Source organism: Notamacropus eugenii, chromosome 5 (genome assembly GCF_028372415.1).
Source record: "Notamacropus eugenii isolate mMacEug1 chromosome 5, mMacEug1.pri_v2, whole genome shotgun sequence".
NCBI lineage: Eukaryota > Metazoa > Chordata > Mammalia > Diprotodontia > Macropodidae > Notamacropus > Notamacropus eugenii.
Genome location: NC_092876.1, coordinates 50,994,727 through 51,018,600, shown reverse-complemented (window position 1 = coordinate 51,018,600; position 23,874 = coordinate 50,994,727). Strand labels below are relative to the sequence as shown.

Genomic DNA, 23,874 nt, shown 5'->3' with positions numbered 1-23,874 from the left:
TAGGAAGTGTTGATTCTGCCCTTTGCCAAACAGGTGACAGGGAAATTGATAAATGTCTGGAACCAAGATTTGTGTGATCCAAGTCACATATCTCAAAACCCTCATTGTACTATTCATTTTTCATTCATTGTTCACCAATCAGTGTTGATTGCTACCCCTCAGGAACACCTTCTCTTTGAAGGGCATAGAAACTGTGACTCCACCACCATGAGGGATCTTTGGTCTGAGAAAGGTAGCAAAATGACCATGCTTTTATTAATAAATGTGCTGGCTTTATTAATAAAATGACGAAATTACCCAAAATGTATGTCTCTCAGAACTTTTAAAATCGTCTCAAGGCCCGTAACCCCAAAGAAAAGGAAAAAAAGTAAACAATTCCAAACAACAAAAAAAGGGAAATACTTCCTGCCTGGACTTAAACATGGCCAGGACAAGGCCATCTCTTATCTGCCATCATTTGTGTACAGGATCATCTGTGGTGGAAGCATGGATGGTCTCTTCTGATGTAATGCCTGGGAGGAGAGAGCAGGGATGCTCAGGGTACAAAGATGAGAGGCATCATAATGAAGTATGAAGAGTCTAAGGACTTGTATTCAAATCCTGGTTCTTCTATTTACTCTGTATGTGATTTGGGGCAAGTGCCTTCACCTCTCTGGGCCTCACTTTTCTCATCTATAAAATGAGAGAGTTGTTAGTGGGGATCCTAGGATTCCATGATGGACTGGCCCCACTCTTGGGCTTCTTGGGTCTGGGACTCCCAGCCACATGTAAAACTCTTTGGCCAGGTTTCTAGGGAAATCCATTGTATTTCTCCACCCATGCATAGAGGGGTATATCAGAAGGCAGTATCCAGACACAGTGATGAGTGTAAACAGTGCTACAGACATTTATCACTGCAAGAATAAATAGTCCCTAGTCCGAGAAGCTCTTATGCTATACAGTTAGCCTTTCCCATCATGGTTTTGTTATATCAGGGGTATAAGAAACTAAATGGAAATTTGGGGGGAGTTGTATGGAAGCTGCTCATGACACAGGAAGGGCAGCAGAGGACATAGAGCCTATGACCCATACTTAACCCAAATTTTGCAATGAGGTACTATAAACATCTTATAATAAAGGTATATATACATATTATATATACAATATAAAATTATATATTTATAGAATATATTTATAAATATATTTATGAAATATTTATATAATATATAATATATTATATAAAAAATATATAATAAAAGAAAAACAAAAAAATTCAGACTTCTTCTCTGATACAAAGGGAAAGGCAAAAATTTTCGTGAGGATTTTCCAGATTGTTGGGGCACCATGCCTCTAACACCTGAGATGTGGAAGTGATAACTGTACCAGTCCCTTAGGATTCTTTTGCCTCAGTGTCCTCATCTGAAAGATGGGAATGATATCACCTATTGTACACATCTCAAGAGTTTGTTGGGAGGATCATGATATAGTACAAGTAACCTACTTTGCAAGCATTTAATTCATTTCTGTCTCTGTCTCTGTCTCTATTTAAATACATACATATATATGTTATGTGTACATGTACACAAACACACTCACATACTCCAAGAGATCTGAGATTTCATGGATGGGAGTCTTCCCCTCAATGGGAACCATACTTGTTGGCCCATTCTTTGTGACTCTTGTCTGTGTTCTGCTAGAAGATAACCAGAGGGTCCACCCAGTGTGTGGGAGATCCTCCTCAAACTCTCAAGACTCCTGGAGGATACCAGTGGTCCACACAGCCTGTCTGTCTCCTATCTCTTATACTCAGCACAAGGCTAGCTCTTCTTTTCCCCCAACATTTCTTTGACGACATACTTTACTCTAGATCCCTTCATAATGGATACAATCACAAAGGGACTCAGAGGCCATTGAGTCCAACCTCCTCCTTTTTACAGAGCATGGAACTGAAACCCAGGCAAGTGAACTGGCTTGCCCCATGTCATACAAGTAGTAGGCATGTGAAATGAGACTGAAACTCAGATCCTTCTGACTCCAGGTCTGGCACTCTATTACATCTCCATTGCCTCCCCTTCGTTGTCATAGGTCATAGCGTCCTCACACCCACCATACATCTCTGCATTGTCCTCTGAGCGTTGTTGGTTTTGTTGTTTGTTTGTTTTAATCACGTCTGACTCTTTGTGACTTGATTTGGGGTTTTCTTGGCAGAGATACTGAAGTGGTTTGCCATTTCCTTCTCCAGCTCATTTTACAGATGAGAAAACTGAGGCAAACAAAGGTTAAGTGACTTGCCCAAGGACACACAGCTAGTAAATCTGGGACAGGCCTTGAACTCAGACTCTTCCTCATTTCTGTCCTAGTGCTGTATCCACTCAGCCACTTATATGCCCCTTCTGGGTGGTATTCATCTTTAATTCAATAGAAAACCATAATACTCTGTGTCTCATAGTTGTGTAACACCAAGAGATACTGTTATTAAAAGGCTCTATTATCACGATTAATTAGACTCATTATTAATATTCAATTTGCTGATATATTAATATTTAATTCATCAGTTACAGCATTGTTAATATAATTAGTTATGTTAGTACAGATGCTAGTGTTGTATTGTCATTAACTGTATTCAGTTTATTATTAAGAATTATGATGCATAGAATTTATATGGCACTTTAATGTTTACAATATACTCTCCATGTCCTATCTAATTTGACAGTATTTGATATCATTATTATGCATTTGTCTCTTGCTTTGATAGGTAGCATCTCTCAAGCCAGAACAAATGTTTCCTCATCTTGCTTGACATTCATGGTCTGACTAGTTGACCACTACACGAAGAGCATGGGAAACTGTGGGACCTTTCTTGTCCATCTTTCTGGGTTTCAATTTTCCTATCTGAAAGATAAGAATACCACCTGCCTTACTTCTTCATGAGATTACGATGCTGGAAAAATGAAGCATTTATTGAGTTCCTACTATGTACCAGGTACTACTCTGGGGATACAAGAACTAAATGAGACAGTCCTTTCTCTCAAGTAAATTCTATTTTTTTTTTTTTTGCAGGCTGGATAATTTTTTTATTATTATTTTTTTCTTATTTAGGTTAACATACACATTTTGAAAACAAACATGATCGGTGCTTATATCTTTCTTCCTAATTATTTTTAGGTTGCTTTTTTTCTTGGATGTTTATTTGGTTAATGAGGACCAAAGTTAGAAGAAAAACAAGAAATGAGCAGAACAGAAAGACAAGAGAAGGCTCTTACTTTGTTGTTTTGCTCAGGGCCCTGGTAGCAGCCATGCGCCACTGAAAGCCCTTCTCTGTTTAAACAGACAAAACCACACTGTGGAGAGTGTGATGATGATGACTGGTAATAGCAACAATTATAAGGCACATTAATATAGCTTTATGGTTTCCAGTGAGAGTGAATGTACAAGGATGATTTTCCCATTCTAGAAAGAAGCTCAGAGACTTTCAGTAACCTGCCTAGGATCACACAGCTTGACTCAACTTCGGATCTGTGGCATAGAAGCAGGGCTACCTTGAAGGGCCAAGGGCCTTGGGCTGCCTGGGCTGGGGGCAAAGAGGTGGGAGAGGGGAAGGGCATCAAGGCAGGTGCTTCCCTCTCAAAGTCAAGAAGGTTACATCCTAATGGGGAAAGCAAACACAGAAATGGGAACTGAAAAGGGAGGGAAAGGCTGCTACAAAAAAGGAAGAGAAAGTCTAGGGTGTATTCAAGGTGAGCACGGCTAGGATCCCTCATGGAATGAGGAGCCAGGCTAATGACTTGCCAGTGACAAGAGCAGGCCTGAAGTTGGAGGAATCTCAAGGAGGTACTATGAAGCTCCTATGAAAGGACCAGGTCCCTACTCGGGCCCCACCTCCCGTCAACAGTCCTTGACCACAACAGTGTAAGGAAGCTCCTTTCAGTAATTTTTTACTTTTGGTCTACCAGCTGAAAGTCAAGAGAGGTTCTGGGAGACTTTGGGTTCTAGACAAGCTCACTGTAGAATTTTCTTCTTCCCTTCTGATCCTTGTATACCTGGGAAACTTGGTCTGGGGTGAAGTTGAGGTCAGATTTCCTATTCTCCCCAACCACATCCAAATCCCAGTAAAGGTTATGAGGTCTAGAACAATTTAGGGCCTGGCTGTCTCAGGCTCCTGAAGTCTCTCTGACCTCCTGTGTTAGTTCAGAATTTTCAGAGTTGAAAGGTTCTTCATTGGCCATCTAGCTCAAGTTACACCTGAAAAACTCTTTGCCTCCCATCCCTCTTTCCCAACTCAAAATAATTTTATGACATTTTTTGAATCCTTGGAAAGATGTTGAGATCTACCATCTAGGTAACCCAAAGAGAAGTGGAAAGATGAATGGTGAGAAGTGGGCTGCAAAGTATCTTAGGTGCAACAGAGAAGGATACCAGCATTATAACATTGGAATTCATGATGACCCTAGACAACGTTACTCTTTGAATTCCCCCCCCCGCCTCTTTTTTGAAGGAAATGCAGAAACACAAAATGACTTTTTTACTCAAGGATATAGAACTAACCTTACTTTATGTTAAATCTCCAAATGACCTTAGTTCCCCTTCCAATTTTACTATGTTTCCTCTACAGGGATGATGGCCTCTTGGCTGTTTCTCAAACAAGGTACAGTTATCCCTTCCACATTGTGGGGGTTAGGGACACAGCACCCCACCCCCACCCTGTGATCTGGAAAATCCACATAAAATTTTTTGCCCCATCCTTCATACCAGAGAAATCTTCTGGCTTCATGGATCTCCTTTTCTTTTTTCTTGATGTTAAATGATACCATATATGCATTTTATGCATTTTTGAGTTTCTAAATTTCTTTTGTGTTGTCTGCTGGCCTTCACAAAATCCCCCCAAAATTCTAGTTTCATTTCTTATGCTGATCCGCAATATATCAAAACCCTCAATGAAGAAAGTCACAATGTGGAAGGGATAACAGTACTTCATCTCCCGACTCTGGGCATTTTCTCTGGTTATGCCCTATGCCTGAAATTCCCTTCCTCCTCATCTCAACCTCTTGGTTTTCCTGACTTCCTTTGATCTTCCATCTTTCCTTTGATCCACAGGAAGTTTTTTTTTCCCTTCCCCCTTAATTTTAGTGCCTCCCCTCTGTTGATTCTCTATATAGCCTGTTTGTACCTACTTATTTGCCATCCCTGTTAGATTGAGAAGTCCTTGAGGACAGGGACTGGTTTTGCTGTATCCACAAGGTCTGGCATGTTGTTGCATTGTGGTTGTTCTGTCATTCAGTTGTGTCTGACTCTTCATGACCTGGTGGACCAGAGCGCACCAAAACTGTCCTTGGGGTTTCCTTGGCAAAGGTACTGGAGTGGTTTGCCATTTCCTTCTCCAGCTCATTTTACAGATGATGAAACTGAGGCAAACAAGGTCAAGTGGCTTGTCTAAGGTCACATAGCTAGTGTCTGAGGTCAGACTTGAACTGAAGTCTTCCTGACATCAGGGCTGGCCACTCTATCCACTGCACCACCTAGTCTCCCTACTCTGCATACAGTAGGAGTTTAATAAATGCTTATTGAATCAGATTAAATTGAATTACAAGCCTAATGGGGAATATTCCCATAATTTGGGGGAAAGAGTGCTGGCCTTGGAATCAGAACATAAGAATTCAAAGCCCAATAGCTCCGAACCCACAACCCATAGAACATCTACAAAAAAGTAACTCAGGGCGAATTCTGCACCCAGAGGCCACGGAACATTAGAGCGAGGGAGATTTTTGTTCCAGAGAGACCTGCAAACCTCTCGCAAAAGGTCCTTCGCGCCATGGACTGGGCACCGGGACTGGGAGCTGAGTACAACCCTGCCGCGGCCACGGCACCGAGAGGAAAAGATCCGAGCAGGCTTCAGGGACAGAATCTCCAGTGGCCACGCGGGTCCCTCCACCCACAGGTGACAGGGGTTGGTGAGAGGGTCTCTTTGGCGGGTCGAGAGGGGAGTGGGGTGCCCCCATAACTCAGGCCCCCTCGGGAGGCAACAGCAGAGACGAGAGCAGACTGGGGCTCCCCAAGGGGGCAGGAGCCTGGATCCATTGTTGAAGGTCTTTGCATAAACCCCCTGAGGGAACTGAGCCTGAGAGGCTGCCCTGCCCCTACCTGACCACCTGAACTTAATCACACACTGAATAGCAGCCCTGCCCCCGCCAAAAGCCCTGAGGCTGGAAGCAGCATTTAAATCTCAAACCCCAAGCGCTGGCTGGGAGAATCCGGAGGCAAAGTGGGTGTGAAGAGAATATTCAGAAGTCAAATCACTGGCTGGGAAAATGCCCAGAAAAGGGAAAAGAAATAAGACTATAGAAGGCTACTTTCTTGGCATTTCCTCCCTTCCTTTCTGATGAGGAAGAACAATGCTTACCATCAGGCAAAGACACAGAAATCAAGGCTTCTGTGTCCCAGCCCACCCAATGGGCTCAGACCATGGAAGAGCTCAAAAAGAATTTTGAAAATCAAGTTAGAGAGGTAGAGGAAAAGCTGGGAAGAGAAATGAGAGACATGAAGCCAAAGCATGATCAGCAGATCAGCTCCCTGCTAAAGGAGACCCAAAAAAATGTTGAAGAAATTAACACCTTGAAAACTAGCCTAACTCAATTGGCAAAAGAGTTTCAAAAAGCCAATGAGGAGAAGAATGCTTTCAAAAGCAGAATTAGCCAAATGGAAAAGGAGATTCAAAAGCTCACTGAAGAAAATAGTTCTTTCAAAATTGGAATGGCACAGATGGAGGCTAATGACTTTATGCAAAACCAAGAAATCACAGAACAAAGAGAGAAGAATGGAAAAATGGAAGATAATGTGAAATATCTCATTGGAAAAACAACAGACCTGGAAAATAGATCCAGGAGAGACAATTTAAAAATTATGGGACTACCTGAAAGCCATGATCAAAAAAAGAGCCTAGACATCATCTTCCATGAAATTATCAAGGAAAACCGCCCTGAGATTCTAGAATCAGAGGGCAAAATAAATATTCAAGGAAATCCACAGAACACCGCCTGGAAGAGATCCAAAAAGAGAAACTCCTAGGAACATTGTGGCCAAATTCCAGAGTTCCCAGGTCAAGGAGAAAATATTGCAAGTAGCTAGAAAGAAACAATTCAAGTATTGTGGAAATACCATCAGGATAACACAAGATCTAGCAGCCTCTACATTAAGGGATCGAAGGGCATGGAATAGGATATTCCAGAAGTCAAAGGAACTAGGACTAAAACCAAGAATCACCTACCCAGCAAAACTGAGTATAATACTTCAGGGGAAAAATTAGTCTTTCAATGAAATAGAGGATTTTCAAGTATTCTTGATGAAAAGACCAGAGCTGAAAAGAAAATTTGACTTTCAAACACAAGAATGAAGAGAACCATGAAAAGGTGAACAGCAAAGAGAAGTCATAAGGGACTTACTAAAGCTGAACTGTTTACACTCCTACATGGAAAGACAATATTTGTAACTCTTGAAACATTTCAGTATCTGGGTACTGGGTGGGATTACACACACACACATGCACACACGCACACATACATAGAGACAGAGTGCACAGAGTGAATTGAAGAGGATGGGATCATATCTTAAAAAAAAATGAAATCAAGCAGTGAGAGAGAAATATATTGGGAGGAGAAAGGGAGAAATTGAATGGGGCAAATTATCTCTCATAAAAGAGGCAAGCAAAAGACTCATTAGTGGAGGGATAAAGAGGGGAGGTGAGAGAAAAACATGAAGTCTACTCTCATCACATTCCACTAAAGGAAAGAATAAAATGCACACTCATTTTGGTAGGAAAACCTATCTCACAATACAGGAAAGTGGGGGACAAGGGGACAAGCAGGGTGAGGGGATGATAGAAGGGAGGGCATGGGGAGGAGAGTGCAAATCGAGGTCAACACCCATGGGGAGGGATAGGATCAAAAGAGAATAGAAGTAATGGGGGACAGGATAGGATGGAGGGTAATATAGTTAGTCCTATACAGCACAACTATTATGGAAGTCATTTGCAAAACTACACAGATTTGGCCTATATTGAATTTCTTGCCTTCCAAAGGGAAGGGGTGGAGAGGGAGGGAGGCAAAGAAGTTGGAACTCAAAGTGTTAGGATCAACTGTCGAGTAATGTTCTTTCCACTAGGAAATAAGAAATACAGGTAAAGGGGTATAGAAAGCTATCTGGCCCTACAGGACAAAAGAGAAGACGGAGACAAGGGCAGAGAGGGATGATAGAAGAGAGAGCAGATTGGTCATAGGGGCAATTAGAATGCTTGATGTTTGGAGGGGGAGGGGATAAAAGGGGAGAAAATTTGTAACCCAAAATTTTGTGAAAATGATTGTTAAAAGTTAAATAAATAAATTTAATTAATTTAAAAAAAAAAGACTCTATGGGACTATTAACTGACTGTTGTTCTGAGTCTAACTCCAGGTATGGATAGCAAGAAAGGTGGTCTGAGCCTCCAATCCATGATGCCAGTAAGCCTGTGAGATGCTGGTATGAACTGCAAAAGGTGATCTCATGGGAAGGGTGGGAGAGCAGCTGTTTAGCCTGGGCTAAGGTAGGATTTTCCTGACTCAATTTCCCCACTGACACCTGGCAGACTTTAAGTCTGACAATACAAGTTGACAATCTACTCCTGCCTGGAACTGACATGAAGTTGGGGAGATATTGTTTCCCTGCAATGTCCCTACTCTTAGTGGCAATTTCCTATAATCAAAAGGTTTGTAAGTTTAATATTGATCTATTAAATTATAGGTTGTTGGTAGGGGAACATCCAAGGTTAAGTCTAAAATTAAGCTATTAGGCTTAGGACTTTAGACCAACCACAATAAGTCAGGGTCCTTTAATTCTTAGTAATGGTGTGGAGACAATGAGGTCAAGGGCTTGTGAAGTTAGCATACTTAGTTATTATTTGTGTCTCAGCTGGTTAATGTTAAAAAAAAATTCGTTTGTGGTCTATATTGTAAATGCCTTAAAAGGAGTACCACCTGACCAAAAGTTGGAATTGTTTTATGTGATATGAACTGTGTTTAAAATGAAAAATAAAAAAATGGAATGATGGGTTTGGGGCTCATTTAAAAGTACAAGATGAGGGAAAACATAAGACCCATGAGCTCCATGAGGGCAAGGGCTGTCTTTTGTCTTTCTTGGCATCCCCCAGAACTTAGTACGGTGCCTAGTACAGGCCTACTGCCTTATCACTCTGCTTGTCACATAATTGCTTAATAAATAATTGTTGGCTGACTGACTATGGGAGGATATTCATTTTTAATTAAAGAGTGAGCCCAGTGCAGTGGATACAGGGTAGGCTTTGGAGTCAGGAAGACTTGAATTCAAATCCTGATCTATGACACATACTGGCTGTGTGTCCCTGGGCAAGTCACTTCTCAGCATTCCATACCACCCTTTGGGGCAGTTAGGTGGTGCAGTGGATAGAGCACCAGTGCAGGAGTCAGGAGGACCTGAGTTCAAATCTCACTTCAGACACTTGACACTCACTAGCTGTGTGACATTGGGAAAGTCACTTAACACCAATTGCCTTATCCTGGGTCATCTCCAGTCATCCTGGTGAATATCTGGTCACTGGATTCAGATGCCTCTGGAGGAAAAATGAGGCTGGTGACCTGCACAGCCCTCCCTCACTCAAAACAAAGTCAAGTGCAAATCATGTCATCATTTCTCTGATGGCATGGTCTTCTTCGGCAACAAAGGACGAACACACACCACCCTTTAAAGAGTGTAGTTGTTTGTCCTTCATTTTTGGAGAGGACCAATGACATCATGGGCCATGTGGCACTCGAGCTGAATCTTGAAGAGATCATGTCAATATTTTAAGAGATGACTTGATGAGGTAATGTGTTCTAGGTTCACTCAATTCTAGGTCCAGTGGCCTAGAGATAATGAAATTATCTAGAGGCACTGGAGGTTTTGAAATTCTGACTTTGGGGTCAGTTTGGTTGGAATAGAGAGTGAGTGCAGGGGTTGATAGTGAGGCAGACTAGGCTCAGACTATGCCAGATGGGGATGTTCTTATTGCATTCTGGAGGCAATAGTGAGCAGCTGAAGGTATTCAGAAGGGGAGAATGGCATGGTCAGCCCTGATTACTTTGGCAGCTGAACTGAGGGCAGATCTCACAGAAGAAAGTCTGCAGTCTGGCTAAGCTGAAAGGTGATGGGAACCTGCGTTCAGCCCTTTCTAGCCTCTGACTCACCATTGTCACTGGCCAGGTACTGGGATCACACTTACTGGGTGTAAGGGTGCGGTTGTAGCGGGTTAATGGTGGGAGGCTTGCAGCCTACGTGCAGACAGACACCCCATTCTCTGCTCCGCTTTGGCAAACCATCTAACCCTAGCTTGCATCCCCTCCCCCACCCCCTTCATTCTGCTCAGAGCCATCACTCTTGCAGAGGCTGCTGCCTCTGAGTGCACTTAACCACAGCTACTGTGAGCTAGATACAAAGCACGTCAGTAGGAGGGATGTGCACTCTAATGCTCGAGGACACGTCTCTCCTTTAACCCTTAATTAGACGTAGCTTTTTTTGAGGCCTTGGAATTGCAGTTCTTCCTTTCACTCTAGCTTCTATCCTGCCAGAACCAGAAGAGGCAGGGTTGGCGCCAGCAAGGTCTCACCCCAGGAACAGGCTCTGTTTTCATCTTTGCAAAACCCCAGATGATAGGCAGCAAGTTCTACTCCCTGGGCCCTGGGATCACACTGACCCCCTTAGCTCAGGTTAAGAGGATCATAGACCTAGAGATGCTAGTGAGTCTAACATCCTCATTTTATCAATGAGGAAACAGAGAACAAAGATGTGACTTGTTCAAAGTGACCCAGGTGGCAGAGCCAGAATCTAAACCCTGAGCCTTTGCTTCCCAAGTCTCATATTTTCTTATTTCATTTTCAGAGCTAGAAGGGACATCTCTTAGCTCATGCAGGAGTGCTATCTACAACCTCTAGTCTCTGACTTAATTCTTCCATTGACAGGCAGATCACTACCGCACTAGGGCAGCTTTTGCTCCTCCTAGGGAACTAGATTCATTTTCAGAGAGGAAGTTCTTAGGCTGAGCTTCCATCAATCTCTTTCTGGCTCTCTAGTCCCCAAAAGTCTTCACCTTTTCTCCTGTTGGCCTACCTCCCACATCTACTACTGCTCTGTCCTCTCTAAGGTAGCATGTGAGATTTGGGGCACAGTCTCTGGCTCTGACATAGATTTAATTTCCAATTTGGGACTCCAATCCATAGATCTGAACACTAGTCCCTAGGGGAGCTGCTTCTCAGGTAATATCATTAGCCTGATGAGACTCTAGGGTGTGGGTTGTAGCCTAGGGGAGAGATGACCCTTCCTCTATCATCCTCTTCTGGACTCTGGCCAAGTTCCCTTGGTCCTAGGATCACAGGATTTAGAGCTGGGAGGGACCTGAGACATCATCTTGTGCCTCTCTCTTCCAACCTCCCCATTTTTCAGAGAACAATGGGGCCACCCCCCAGGAACCACAGCTCACAAGTTTGACCTCAAAAACTTTTATTTGGCTACTTGCTCCAAAGAGAAGAATCTGAGGAGGAAAATTGATGGCACTTGTACAGGAAGGTGTGGGATTCAAAGAAGCAGGAGGGAGGGAGGGGGGCATCCTGAGAATGGCAGCTCCTTCCAGGAGCTTCTGAATACTCATTAGTGTAGGCAAGGCTTGGCCCATGGGAGCCACTGGGAGTGAGGGTGGGTCAGGGAGGATACCCAAGCCCCAGGAGGAGGGAATGTTGTTCACCTGAAGGGGAGTGTGGAGTGGAGGGGCTGGTGTTATCTGGCTGTTGGAGAGAGGACATTTCTTCCCTTGATCCCCACCTAACCAATTGGAATCCTGGGTTCCAATTAGACCCCAGGTACTTGGGTCCACCTTGGAGCAGACCTTAGATGCCACCTAGCCCTCTAGTGGACAATTCAGGATCTGCGGGCCCTTGCCTGCCCCAGATTGGTTTAATTCATTCCACTCCCCACCCAGGGGAGATAGGTCTTTCTTGGACCGCTGTTCTCTCTGGCGCTAGAACACCATCTGCCTGGGGGATGTTTGCCTGGGGGACAAGGTGTCAAGGAGGCACAGGGAACTGGCCTCACCTCAGAGACTGGTCTAGCAATCTATTTCCCCCCTCTCTCTCCCTGATGCTCCTAATGGCTCCCAGGACCATAGCGGATAAGCTCAGTCAGGGGGCCTTTTCAGGACTTAGAAAGGAGAGACTGTGGTGACTAGAAACAGGACAGTGAGAAGAACTGGAAAAGCGGGGGAGAAAAGAGTTCAAAGCGGCTGGTGAGTTAGCTAGTCAACTCGCCACTATCCGTGCTAGGCCAGGAGGATCCCAGATTCCAGCTTAGACCTCAACCCCACTGTGGTCCAAGGCCCCCTTCCCCTGCACTGCTCTCCAATTGCCCCGAAGAGATCCAGGGGACCTCTAACTCCTTACCCCTTCTCTGCTCAGAGGCACTAATGAAGAGAGGTCCCTGAAAGCAGGCCACAGAAAGGGACCTGGGCTTTGGTCCCAGCAGCTACCTCTCTGTGTGACCTTGACCAAGTCTCTTTCCCTCTCTGAGTCTCAGTTTCCTCCTCTGATAGAAGGAGATGCTGGTGTCTGCCTTGCCTTCCTAATGGGAGTGAAATATTCTCAAGAGTGCTCTCCAGAGCACAGGCTTCTCTGTGCAATAATCATAATAATTCACATTTCTATATTGTCCTTAAGGCTTACAAAATGCTTTCCTCAGAACCATCCTGGACTCATCCCCATTTTACAGAGCAAGAAACTGAGCCTCAGAGGGATTGACTTGGCTCCAGGTCACCCAGGAAGCATTAGAGCTGAGAATTCGAACCCACATCTCCAAACTTCAAGTCCAGTGCTTTCTTTCCATCATATCACGCTGCTCCAATTGTAACCAGGAATCATCATGTAATGAAGAGGGGCCTGGATAATGTACCTTCAGGCTCACAGTCCCTGGATAATTGGGAGTTGACTGTAACAGCAGTGCAAAGAAGGAGGACCTAGGATGATGGAGCTGTTAGAGAAGAGGAACAGAATGGAGAATGTCAGAGTTGGGAATGTCCTTAGAAGATGGAATGTCAGAGCTGGGAGGGGCCTTAGAACACGGAATGTCAGAGCTGGGAGGGGCCTTAGAACATGGAATGTCAGAGCTGGGAGGGGCCTTAGAACATGGAATGTCAGAGTTGAGAGAGGCCTTCAAAACACAATGTCACAGCCTATAGAAACTTTAGGACATAAAAAGTTCAAATTAGAGACCTTAGAGCTGGAAGAGACCTTAGAACATAGACAGTCAGAGCTGAACAAGACCTTAGCAATCAGCCAGTCTAATTCACTTTATAGATGTGGAAATTGAGGCCTAGAAAATAGAAATGTCCTGCCCAGGGTCAATGAGGTGGGAAGTCATTAAGCTGGATGGAATATCCTTGTACCTCTTCCCCCTCTCAGTCCCAAACTGAGGGATACCCTCATGAAATTGACTCACCAGTAGGTCAGGGTACAGCAGTGGAAGGCTGTGGGTTGACTCAGGTCAGCTCAGGACCAATGGTAATGCTACTGTTAGTGACACGGGGCCCGTACCAGCCAGCCCAGTAGTGCGTGTCCACTCCTCCATGCTGAAACCAGATATAGCGAACACCAGGTGGGTAGTTGGAGAATGTGTGGGAGACCTGGAAGAAAGGAAGAAGAGGAGAGCTAGGAAAGAGGGTTTATCCAACCCCTGCCCAAGGAAACTAACCCAGGGACGCGGGGAACCAGAGGATAGAGGCATTCACTTGGTGTCTTATGAGTCCCTTGTGAATCTATTCTGTGATCAGCATGATTTATTAGGATCGAGAGTTGGGAAGGTGCTTAGAGGTCATCTTGTCCAATGATTCCCAGTCTGTGGGCCCTGAGGCCTTGAGTCTCAAGTTATTTTGTGAGACATGAATATTCTGCCAATTAATGGGTATCGAATATACAAATGCCATCAAAGGAAGTAGGTGCAAAATATTTTGATGATAGGGAGAGGCCCTTATGCTCACAAACAGGGCTGGGAACCATTACTGTAGTTCAGAAATCTCAAAACGTGCTTAGAATTATACTGAATTTATACTTGGAACAGTAGGAAAGCTAGGGGTGCAATGGATAATGTTGAGCCTGGAGTCAGGTAGATCTGAGTTCAAATCCAGCCTCAGACACTTACTAGCTATGTGACCTTGGGCAAGTCATCTACTTCTACCTGCCTCAGTTTCCTCATTTGTAAAAATTGGAATAACAATAATAATGATCACACCTACCTCCCAGGATTTCTGTGACAACGAAATGAGATGATATTTATAAAGCTCTTTCCAAATCTTCAAGTGCTATAGAAATGCTGGCTACTGTTATTATTTGTACATGAGAGTCTCCTGACTTTTTTGTGCTGTTGTCAACTGCTCAGTGTGCCTCAGTTTTCCATACCAAACTGTGCCATGAGTGGAAAGAAAAATTGAAAACCAATTGTCTTATTTAACTCTCTAACTTTACAGATGAGGAAACTGAGGCACAGAAACAGGAGATTTGAACTTGTTCCCAGTTACATAGGTAATAAAGACCTCACCTTTCCCCCTTAAAAGCCACTCAGCCCATTCAAAGTCCTTCTAAAGTACTTAGTATGTACTATTGTGTAACAATTGTGTTTAGCCCTTTAGTAGACTGAAAAGTCAAAGAGGATAGGGAATATATGTCTTTTCCATAACTCCCTAGGCAGCAGCTAGCCCAGGAGGCATTCTTATTAATTGTATTGTAGGCAGAAGAACTGAGCCTTGCCATCAGCTGACTCCATATCAAGCATTCCACCAATCCCTCTTGCCTCTAGTCTCATAGCTAGTCTTATGCTCCTTTGGTCAGGCAATGGAAGAAGGGATCTGGGCTGCATAGTTCCCAGGGGCACTGTGGTCTTAGACACTGGGAAAATCTCTCCAATTGAGAGGCCATTCAGTATCCCAGTCTCCCCCTCCTCACCTCTCTCCACTTGGCATCACTCCACTGCTGGATGGCAACAGGATCTGGCTGGAAGGTACCCAGAGGCACATGCCCTGAAGAAAGGAGCTGTACACAGACCTGATACTTGCAGCCACAGTCTTGTCTGGCAGCAAACCTAGGGAGGTTTGAGGAAGAAAAGGGAGTGGGGTTGGAAATCAAGAAGTGACTACAAGGAAGATGACACTGAAGGGGACAACTTGCAAATGCAAGGTGATGAGAAGGGGAATATTGAAATCAGAGAATGGTAGTGCCCTCGGCAGAAGCAAGAAGGATGGTTTAGGGGAAAGGCTGATGAGTTCTGCTTTGGACATGAGTTTGAGAGGCTGATGACATCTAGGTAGAGATGTACAATCACTTGTGCACTTTGTTGGGGGAGTTTGGTCACTGGGGGATTCTAAAAACATTTTATGTAGAGCCTTTCTTTGTACCTTCCACCCACTGCTCCAAGTTCTTCCCCCTGAGGCCAAGCAGAGTGAATGTCATTCCCCTTCCAGTTACAGGCAAAGAGACTGTGACATATACATTTGCATACTGCCTTTGATCTGCTACCCAACCCCATGCTGATGTTAGTTGAATGAATTAGTGTATGAGAAGAACAGAATCCAAAGGAGGCCCCCGGCTCTCTCTCTCTTCCATATACACGCTGATTCCCTCCTATTCTTTGACCCACTCCTAGTAAGATTAGGGCAAGATAAACATGCAACTCCTAGAAGAATTTGAAGCGGGTGGGATACCTTCCTACTACCACCACTCACCAATCCTTGACGACGATGTCTGGCCTGGTCCGATCCATTAGCTCTTCCCAATATCCTTCAGCTTTCAGGTCCACCAACTGAGACTTGAGGCAGGTGCTGGGGGCAATGTATAGGGGGAGGGACCCCAAGGGAGATGCTCACTTCATGGTCACCCTGGGGGGGTATCTCAGGTCTTCCCTACATCCTCACCTTGTCCCTAGTCCCCGGCCCTTGGACAGCCTGGTCACCATGAGGGATCCTGGGTTCAAATTAGTCATTCCATTGCCCCCAGCCTGTGGACTTCTCTTAGGTCAGTCATCTTGATAAGGAGAGCAGGAGGATGGGGAGAACCACCCCCCCATTCAGCTCCCCCAGTTCCCTTTCCACCATCCACCAGTGGCCACTTTCCCTGAGGCCAGTACTCTCCCTTTAGTCCCACCAATCCCAGTTCTTACTAATAAGACGTGACAAAGTATTTCTTGACGTGGGAGTTGGGAAACACCCTCCCGTGGTCCCCTGGCAAGTCTTCCACCTTCCACTCATCTCCTCCGTTCACATCCAGGGTCCAAAACTCAAAGCCTTCTATCAGGGAGCAAAGCACAGATTAGAGATGATAGCCTTCCTTAGGGCTGTGCTGAGACTGTCACCTCCATCACCACCAGTCCCTTCACTGAGGACCAGGGGTGGGGGTGGATGCTTATTGAGGACACAGGATGACAAACCTAAAGCTGGAGGGTCATCTAATCCAACCCCTTTGATTTACACAGGAGGAAGCACAGGCTGGGAGAAGGCAAAGATCATGCAATAGAACCAAGATTCCCACTTAGCTCCTCTGGCTTCATGCTCTTTCCCACTGAACCCCTGATTTGGGCTTGTACGTTTCTGTCCTCCCACTCAGGAGCTCCAAGGAACTCACTCCTTTACAGCCAGGGTTCTTTCTTCCTCCCCTGCCTTCTCACAGTGACAGCAACACTGGAGGTGGAGGGTGGGAACTAGAAATGATACCTTGGAATGTCTGATCAGCTTAACTGTGCTTGTGAATCATTCTTAATTTTGAAAGGAGGGGGCTGCTGAGGAACTGTCGGGGACTTCTCTCTGAGCCTTCCCTTGCCTAGGGGGCAATGCTTGATGACTTCTGCAAGGGATCCCATGTGGTGTGCCCCATGCTTGGAGTGGAATTGGTGGAGACAAACTATCTAGGCTGCCATGTGTCTAGGGAATGTAGATCACGGAAAAGTGCCTGGCAACAGTGTTTATGATATAAGACAAACAGTCTCAGTCTACATGTCCACAGTGTGTGGTAGATGGTATGGAGTCACAGTGTGCCATGAATGTATTGCAGTGTATACTATGGAGGGCTGGTGTCATTTATGACAACTGTAGGTGTCTACATTGTACCTCCAGTGTGCTGTACAGTATTGATGTCTATACTGGCCTGTTGGTTCCCTGCACTTCATGAATACGTGTGAATATGGACTGTGGATCTAGGAACACTCTGTACTGAGGGGCTCCGCCTTTGTCTCCTTACTCCCAATTGGGACTGGAACCTGGACAGTGTCACCGGTTTGAGGGGAGGGGGAAGTGGGAAGGGAGAGAAAGGGAGTACTGAACTGAGACTGGGAGTTCTCTCCAGGGAAAGATAGAAATAAAACACTGCTTGAAAAATATAGGTATATTATATAAATATATATATAAATGTACACATGCATATATATATACACAAATACATATATACATACATACATACACACACAAACACACACACGACAGTGTCATGTACTCTGTAAGCACCTATGCTATAAAGGGCAGCTAGGTGGCGCAGCTGGGCCTGGAGTCAGGAAGACTTCTCTTTCTGAGCTCAAATCTGGTCTAAGATACTTTCTAAGTGGGCAAGTCTCTTAACTTTTTTGCCTCAGTTTCCTCATCTGTAAAATGAGCTGGAGAAGAAAATGGAAAACCACTGCAAGTATCTTTGTCAAGGAAACCCCAAATGGGGTCACAAAGAGTCAGACACAAATGAAAGGACTCAACAGTAACAAAAGAATTTACATAGCACTTTAAGATTTACAAAATTCTTTTTTACAAATATTATCTTATTTGAACCTCACAATAGCTGTGGGGTGGGTGGTGGGGGTGATTATTATCCCTGATTTGTAGGTGAGGAAACGGAAGCAGATAGAGGCTCAGTTGACTTGCCCAGGGTAACACAGCTAGTAAGTATTTGAGATCAAATTTGAACTCCTGTCCCACTCTTATTTTATATACTACTGGCATAGACTATATTCAGCATATCCCATGTATATCATAGATGCCTGTGCTATACAACCAATGTCATGTACCCTATGAATACTATAAGTATCTAGGCTACCTAGTTGGTGTCTTGAATAATGCAACTGAGAACAATATGCAACCTATGCCACAGATAGCATGGTTGTTTGCCTTATACACTTGGTGTCATCCATACTGTTAGTATCTGTGTTGGGCAGTTGTTGTCTTGTGTGCTATAGAGGTATAGGCACTGTGCAGCCCATAGCATGCATTTCATAGGTATCTACCCTGCATACTTGGGGCTATGAATATGCTAAGTGTCTACACTGGCCAGTTGGTATCATGTTCACTTAATGTGTCTACACCATGTAAACAGAGACACAGCTTGGTGCACCTGAAATGCACATAGGACTTGGAGTCAGGAGAGGTTAGGTAAGGTTGTAGTCTTGCACTTCCTAGTTTTCACTTTGCCTCAGTTTTTTTATCTGTAAAATATGGTATAATATGAGCACTTACCTTGAGAAGTTGTTTTGAGGAAAATTTATATATTTATATATGTAAACATATATAAAGGAAATATAAGCCAACCTTAAAGTGAGATACATAGATAAATGTACATAGTGTTGCTCAGTTGTTTTCAGTCATATCTAACTCTTTATGACCCTTTCAGTCATATCATGACTCTTCATGGGATATTCTCTGCAAAGATGCTGGAGTGGTTTGCCATTTCCTTCTCCAGCTCATTGTACAGATGAAGAAACTGAGGCAAACAGTGACTTGCCCAGGGTCACACAGCAAGGAAGTGTCTGAAGCCAGATTTAAACTTAAAGTCTTCCTGAACCTAGGCCTGGCAGTTTATTCATTTCACCTCTTAGCTGCCCCTGTGTACATATATTTGTATATAAATGTCAGCTAGTATTATATATACCATGCCATGTACACTATAGCTACTCATACTGTGCAGTCAGGGTCATGTACACTATGACATTTACAATGGATTGCTATAATCATGTGTACTATAAGTGTCTACACCAGATCTCTACATGGTATAGTGACTATAATGTACATTGTGGGGTTGTACAGTATATCGATTTTTTATACAGCATACTACATGTATCAATGCTGTGTACATTATGCTGTGAGCCTAATGTATATTCTAGCTATCTTGTGCAGTTGAGGTATATGGTTAAGGTGTCTACACTATATGGCTCATGTGATGCATATTACTGATGTCTATACTGTACCTTCTCCATGTACAGGGAGATGGAGTGTCTTGCGTTAACTACAGCAAGGAGGCCAAAGGAAGTCAATAGAGTTTGTTGATAATGGAGTGAAGTAAATTACAAGATTGGAAAGGGAGAAAGAGACCACTTTGTGAAGGGCTTTAAAAGTCAAACAGAAGATTCTTTGAGAATTGCTTCACATGAAGACATAATCACATTGAGACCAAATTCATTTGCAACAAGTCCTTTTGATCATAAGACTACCACAGTACCGAGGGCAAGTGGACCCACCTTCAGCACAGGGGTTGCGGATCAGGTTTCTGCGGAGGCTGCAGAGGAAGTAGAAAATCTTCCAGTCGGATACAGGCTGGCCCCATTTCTTGGGGATGAAGCCCTCACGCTGGCACTTCAGCTTCCACAGGGACACCAGGTCTATGAGGTCTCTCCATAGGCTACAAACTGGCCGGCAGTGCAGCAGCAGCTCCCGGGCTGGGACCAGGGAAAACAGCTCCAGGAGGATATTACTGGGCAATTCATTGATGGAAGCCATGGTGCCAACACTCAGGGCAGGCTGGGTATCTGCAAACAATGGAGGGCCAGTGTCTATAACGGCCACACAAAATAGTGGAAATGGGCCTGTAAAAGGTAGTATCTACACTGACCATGGCCCCGCTGAGCAAATGTATACAGCACAAATACCTTCATAGAGGGCTGGATTCTGCATTGTCCTGGGCTCAGGTGCTGGGACACGTACACACACACACACATACACACACACACACGCACACATACACACACACACAGGCATATACACACGAGCACACAAACCAGGAACTTGCCTATGAGGGGTATTGTCTTCAGGTGCCATAGCCACAGTGCTAGGGATGGGTTAGGGACAAAAGCAAAGGACAGCTGATTATCCCCTCAGGACTTTAATTTCCCATGGGCTCAATTATTATATCTATGATTCCCCAATCTCTCTCTATATCTATCTATCTATCTATCTATCTATCTATCTATCTGTCTGTGTCTGTCCGTCCGTCTGTCCATCCATCTATTTCTACCTATCATATCTCTCTCCCTCTCTGTCTCTTTTCTGTTTCTTTTCTCTCTCTCTCTCTCTCCCTCTCTCTTCTATCTCTCTCTGTCTCTCTGTGTCTCTGTCTTTCTGTCTCATCTCTTTTCTGAGCTATAATCCCATATCACCAACTGCCTATTGTGTATTCCAAACTGAATGATATTCTGCCATTTCAAACTCAACATGTTGAAAACAGAACTCATCATCTTTCCTTCCAAACCCACTCTTCTTTTAAAATCTATCCTTTAAGTCCCCTCAGTTCACAGCCTTCAAGGCGGCATTGCTGTTCTTCTCACAAAAACTCCATACCCCATCTCTGCCTTTGCCTGGAATGCCTTCCTTCTTTTCCTCCTAGAATCCTTTACCTTCAGCTCAAACAACTCCTAGGGGTTCTTTACCTTTCTTTTTATGTCATGGATCTCTTCGGCAGTCTAGTCAGATAATCAGTCAGTCAATAAGCATTTATTAAGTGCCTACTATGTGCCAGACAGGGTGCTAAACCTTGACGATATAAAAAGAAAAAGATAATTCCATCTCTCCCCCCGCCCCCCAATCTCCATCTCTAACATTCTATATTCTAAACTCTTCCCAAGCTGCAACATTCTGTTCTGAGGGCCCTGAAGCTTTGACATCCTCTGTTCTAAGATTCTTCCCAGGCTCTAACACTACTCAGATTCTGGGATCCTGGGAATGGGCGGGCTCGGCAATCCTGGGTTGGGGGAAAGTGGGGAAGAGTCAGGACTCCCTCAAGGAACTCACAATCTAATGGAGAAGACAAGCAAATATGTATAAAGCCTATGGTTGTTAATAATATTGTGAAATTTATAAAAGAAAATAAGAACTTGCAAAGGAAACCAATTATATAGTACAATTATCAACACTTTTTTTTTAAAGGGCCAGGTTTACAGATTCCAGAATTCTTTCTTTACATAAAGCCTTTCCTGATCTCATCCCCTGCTAGTGGCCTCTCCCTCAAATTATCTAGCATTTTATTTTAGCATATACTTATATATGTATGTGTTGTCTCCCTTGGCTAGATTGTAAAACTTCAGAAGGCAGGGACTGTTTCATTTTTGTCTTTTATCACCATGCTTGGCACATAGTAGGCACTTCATAAATGGTCGTTGTTTAATTGGCCCTTCAGGGTAGCCTCTCCTCATGGACAGCGAGTATGGGCTGGAAGCGAGCTTTGAGATCTAATCCAACTCCCTCATTTTACTGATAAGGAAACTGAGATCCGGGGAGGGGCAGTGACTTTCCCACAATCTGTCGGATTACAGTAAATGGCAGAGCTGGGGCCCAGGCTCATGCCCCAATTCCATTTCATTTAAATATCATTAAAATGTATAGCATCGCTGAGCAAAATCAGATTAGGAATGAAATTATGCATTTGACAGCCAAATGTATACATTTTGTATTGTGGATCATTTGTGTCTCGGGTTCCATTTCATATCAGGGATAATCTACAGTTAAAAGTAATTGTGTGTGTGTGTGTGTGTGCGTGTGTGTGCGTGCCTGTGCGTGCGCGCATGTTCTTGTGTGGGCATCTGTTGCTCGAGTACTTTCGTGAATGGCAGCCAGTCAATCGCAGTGAGATCTTGGGTAAGCTCTTGCCCCTCTGTGGACCTCAGTTTCCTCGGCTGTCAAACCAGCGGACTGCACTGGGCTGGCTCCCTGTCCTCTCCGCTTCTGCCCTCCCTACCCTCTGCAGTTCCATCTCCCGCTCCCTGCGGGCCCAGCTCCCTTGGCTTCTGCCAGTTCAGTCTGGAAAATTACTATCGCCTCCGCGGGCGCGCGCCCCCACCCGGCCTGCAGTGCGGCACTGCCCTTGAGGGACAAGGACCCTGGCGCACTAGCTTCCAGCTCCTGCCTCGGCCCCTCCGCACCGCCCGGGGGCCACAGAGAGCCGGCACCCCCTCCCTCTTTGGCTGACTCTCTCCCGGGTCCCCAATCGTACCGCCCCCTCCCCCCTCCCCGCAGTGACCTCGACAACGCCGTTTGGAGACCCCCAGCATCCTGCGCGGCGGGGACCCCCTCCCAGCTCCAGGCGCGGCGGGCCGCTCAGCCGGCGGAGTGAGCGTTGGTCTGGATTGAGGCCCCGCCTCTCAGTCCTGCAGAGTCCCGCCTCCTCCCCCCTCCCCCCAATCCAGGGCTGCCGAGCCCGCCCATTCCCAGGATCCCAGAATCCGAGTAGTGTTAGAGCCTGGGAAGAATCTTAGAACAGAGGATGTCAAAGCGTCAGGGCCCTCAGAACAGAATACTAGAGCCTGGAAAGAGTTTAGAATATAGAATGTTAGAGCTGGAGACTGGGTGGGGGAAGGCGCGGAAAGGGTGGCAACTTAGAACATAGACTGAGTTCAAGGGCCCTTAGAAAATTTATCAGAAATAGACGTGTTTCTTAGAACGTAGAATGTCAGAGCTAAAGGGAACTTTTAGAACAGAGAATGTCAGAACTGGCAGAACTCTTAAAACAGAGAATATAATTGGAAATACTCTCACAACCAAATATTACAGCTGGTAAAGCTTTTAGAAGAGAACTGTGTAATTTTACAACTCAGATGCAGGAATTAAGAGAGACCTTAGATTAGATTGTCTAATACAAGTCTCTTATTTGAAAGAGGAAGAGGGCTTGGCATCTACAAGCGACTTGCCTCCGATCTCATCCACAGTTACTGGTAGAGTTAGGACTGGTATCTAGGCCTCCTCCTTCCCCTCAGGCCTCTCTCCTCATCCACTTGATCCCATCCACTTGGGCTTCCCTTGAGCTCACTGAGAAATCCAAATCTGGGAAATCCAATTATCTGGTGTCTAGGGGAGCTAGATACTATCATCACTTCCTGGGGGAAGAATCATCACCTGCTTTTCAAGTTGCTGCTTTCCTATCCAGCTTCTGCTCCAAATACCAACCCAAGCGGAGACACATTTGGAGGTGAAAGTCACCTTACAACCTGGAATGTCAGACTTGGAGAGACCTTAGAACAGAAAAGTCAGAGTCAGGAAGGATCTTAGAATGTCAGAGATGGGAGGAACCTTAGAACAGAGAATGTCAGAGATGGGAAGGATCTTAGAATGTGTGTGTGTGTGTGTGTGTGTGTGTGCACGCGTGTGTCCTTTGAAACAGAGAATATCAGAACTGGGTGGGGAGGGGGGAAGGTGGTTATAGTCCTTTAGACAGTGTTCAGTACAAGGTTCTCATTTTCCAGAGGAAATAAATGAGGCCCTAAAAGGTTTGAAATGACTTGGTTCAGGTGACACAGCAGTGGATGGCTAGACCCTTATGTCTCCCACTTTCAGGCCAATGCTCGATGCTTTGGGCTGCAACACTGATTCTCTGCCCCCACCCACCCCCTTCCATTTCTAGCCTTCCTCCCACAACCTAGTTTGATCCAGAAGCAGCCCCCTCCCCCTTCTCCCCCTTCCCTCTATTCCTTCTTCTGCTGCCCCGTCTTCCATGATAGGATAGTTGGCTAAGTTCAGCAGATGAGGACTTCCATCCTAGACCTCTTTTTGAAAGGGCACCCCCCCACACCTATTCACCCCCCAGTAAAACGATC

At 44.8% G+C, this 23,874-nt stretch overlaps 1 protein-coding gene across 2 annotated transcripts; it reads right to left on the bottom strand.

Moving 5' to 3' along the window:
* Window positions 1-423: 423 nt before the first annotated feature.
* FBXO44 (F-box protein 44) lies at window positions 424-22,415 on the bottom strand. 2 transcript variants are annotated; one of them, XM_072608860.1, is made up of 7 exons: window positions 22,305-22,415; window positions 19,534-19,821; window positions 16,207-16,333; window positions 15,773-15,868; window positions 14,997-15,132; window positions 13,498-13,681; window positions 424-512 (listed from the first exon to the last, which is right to left on the bottom strand). In XM_072608860.1, exons 1-6 carry the CDS (start codon window positions 22,333-22,335, stop codon window positions 13,538-13,540), a joined length of 822 nt encoding a protein of 273 aa, XP_072464961.1. In that variant the 5' UTR covers window positions 22,336-22,415; the 3' UTR covers window positions 424-512; window positions 13,498-13,537. The 2 variants fall into 2 exon arrangements, with proteins under 2 accessions (XP_072464961.1, XP_072464960.1); XM_072608859.1 differs by lacking the exon at window positions 424-512 and adding an exon at window positions 11,498-13,029.
* Window positions 22,416-23,874: the final 1,459 nt, after the last annotated feature.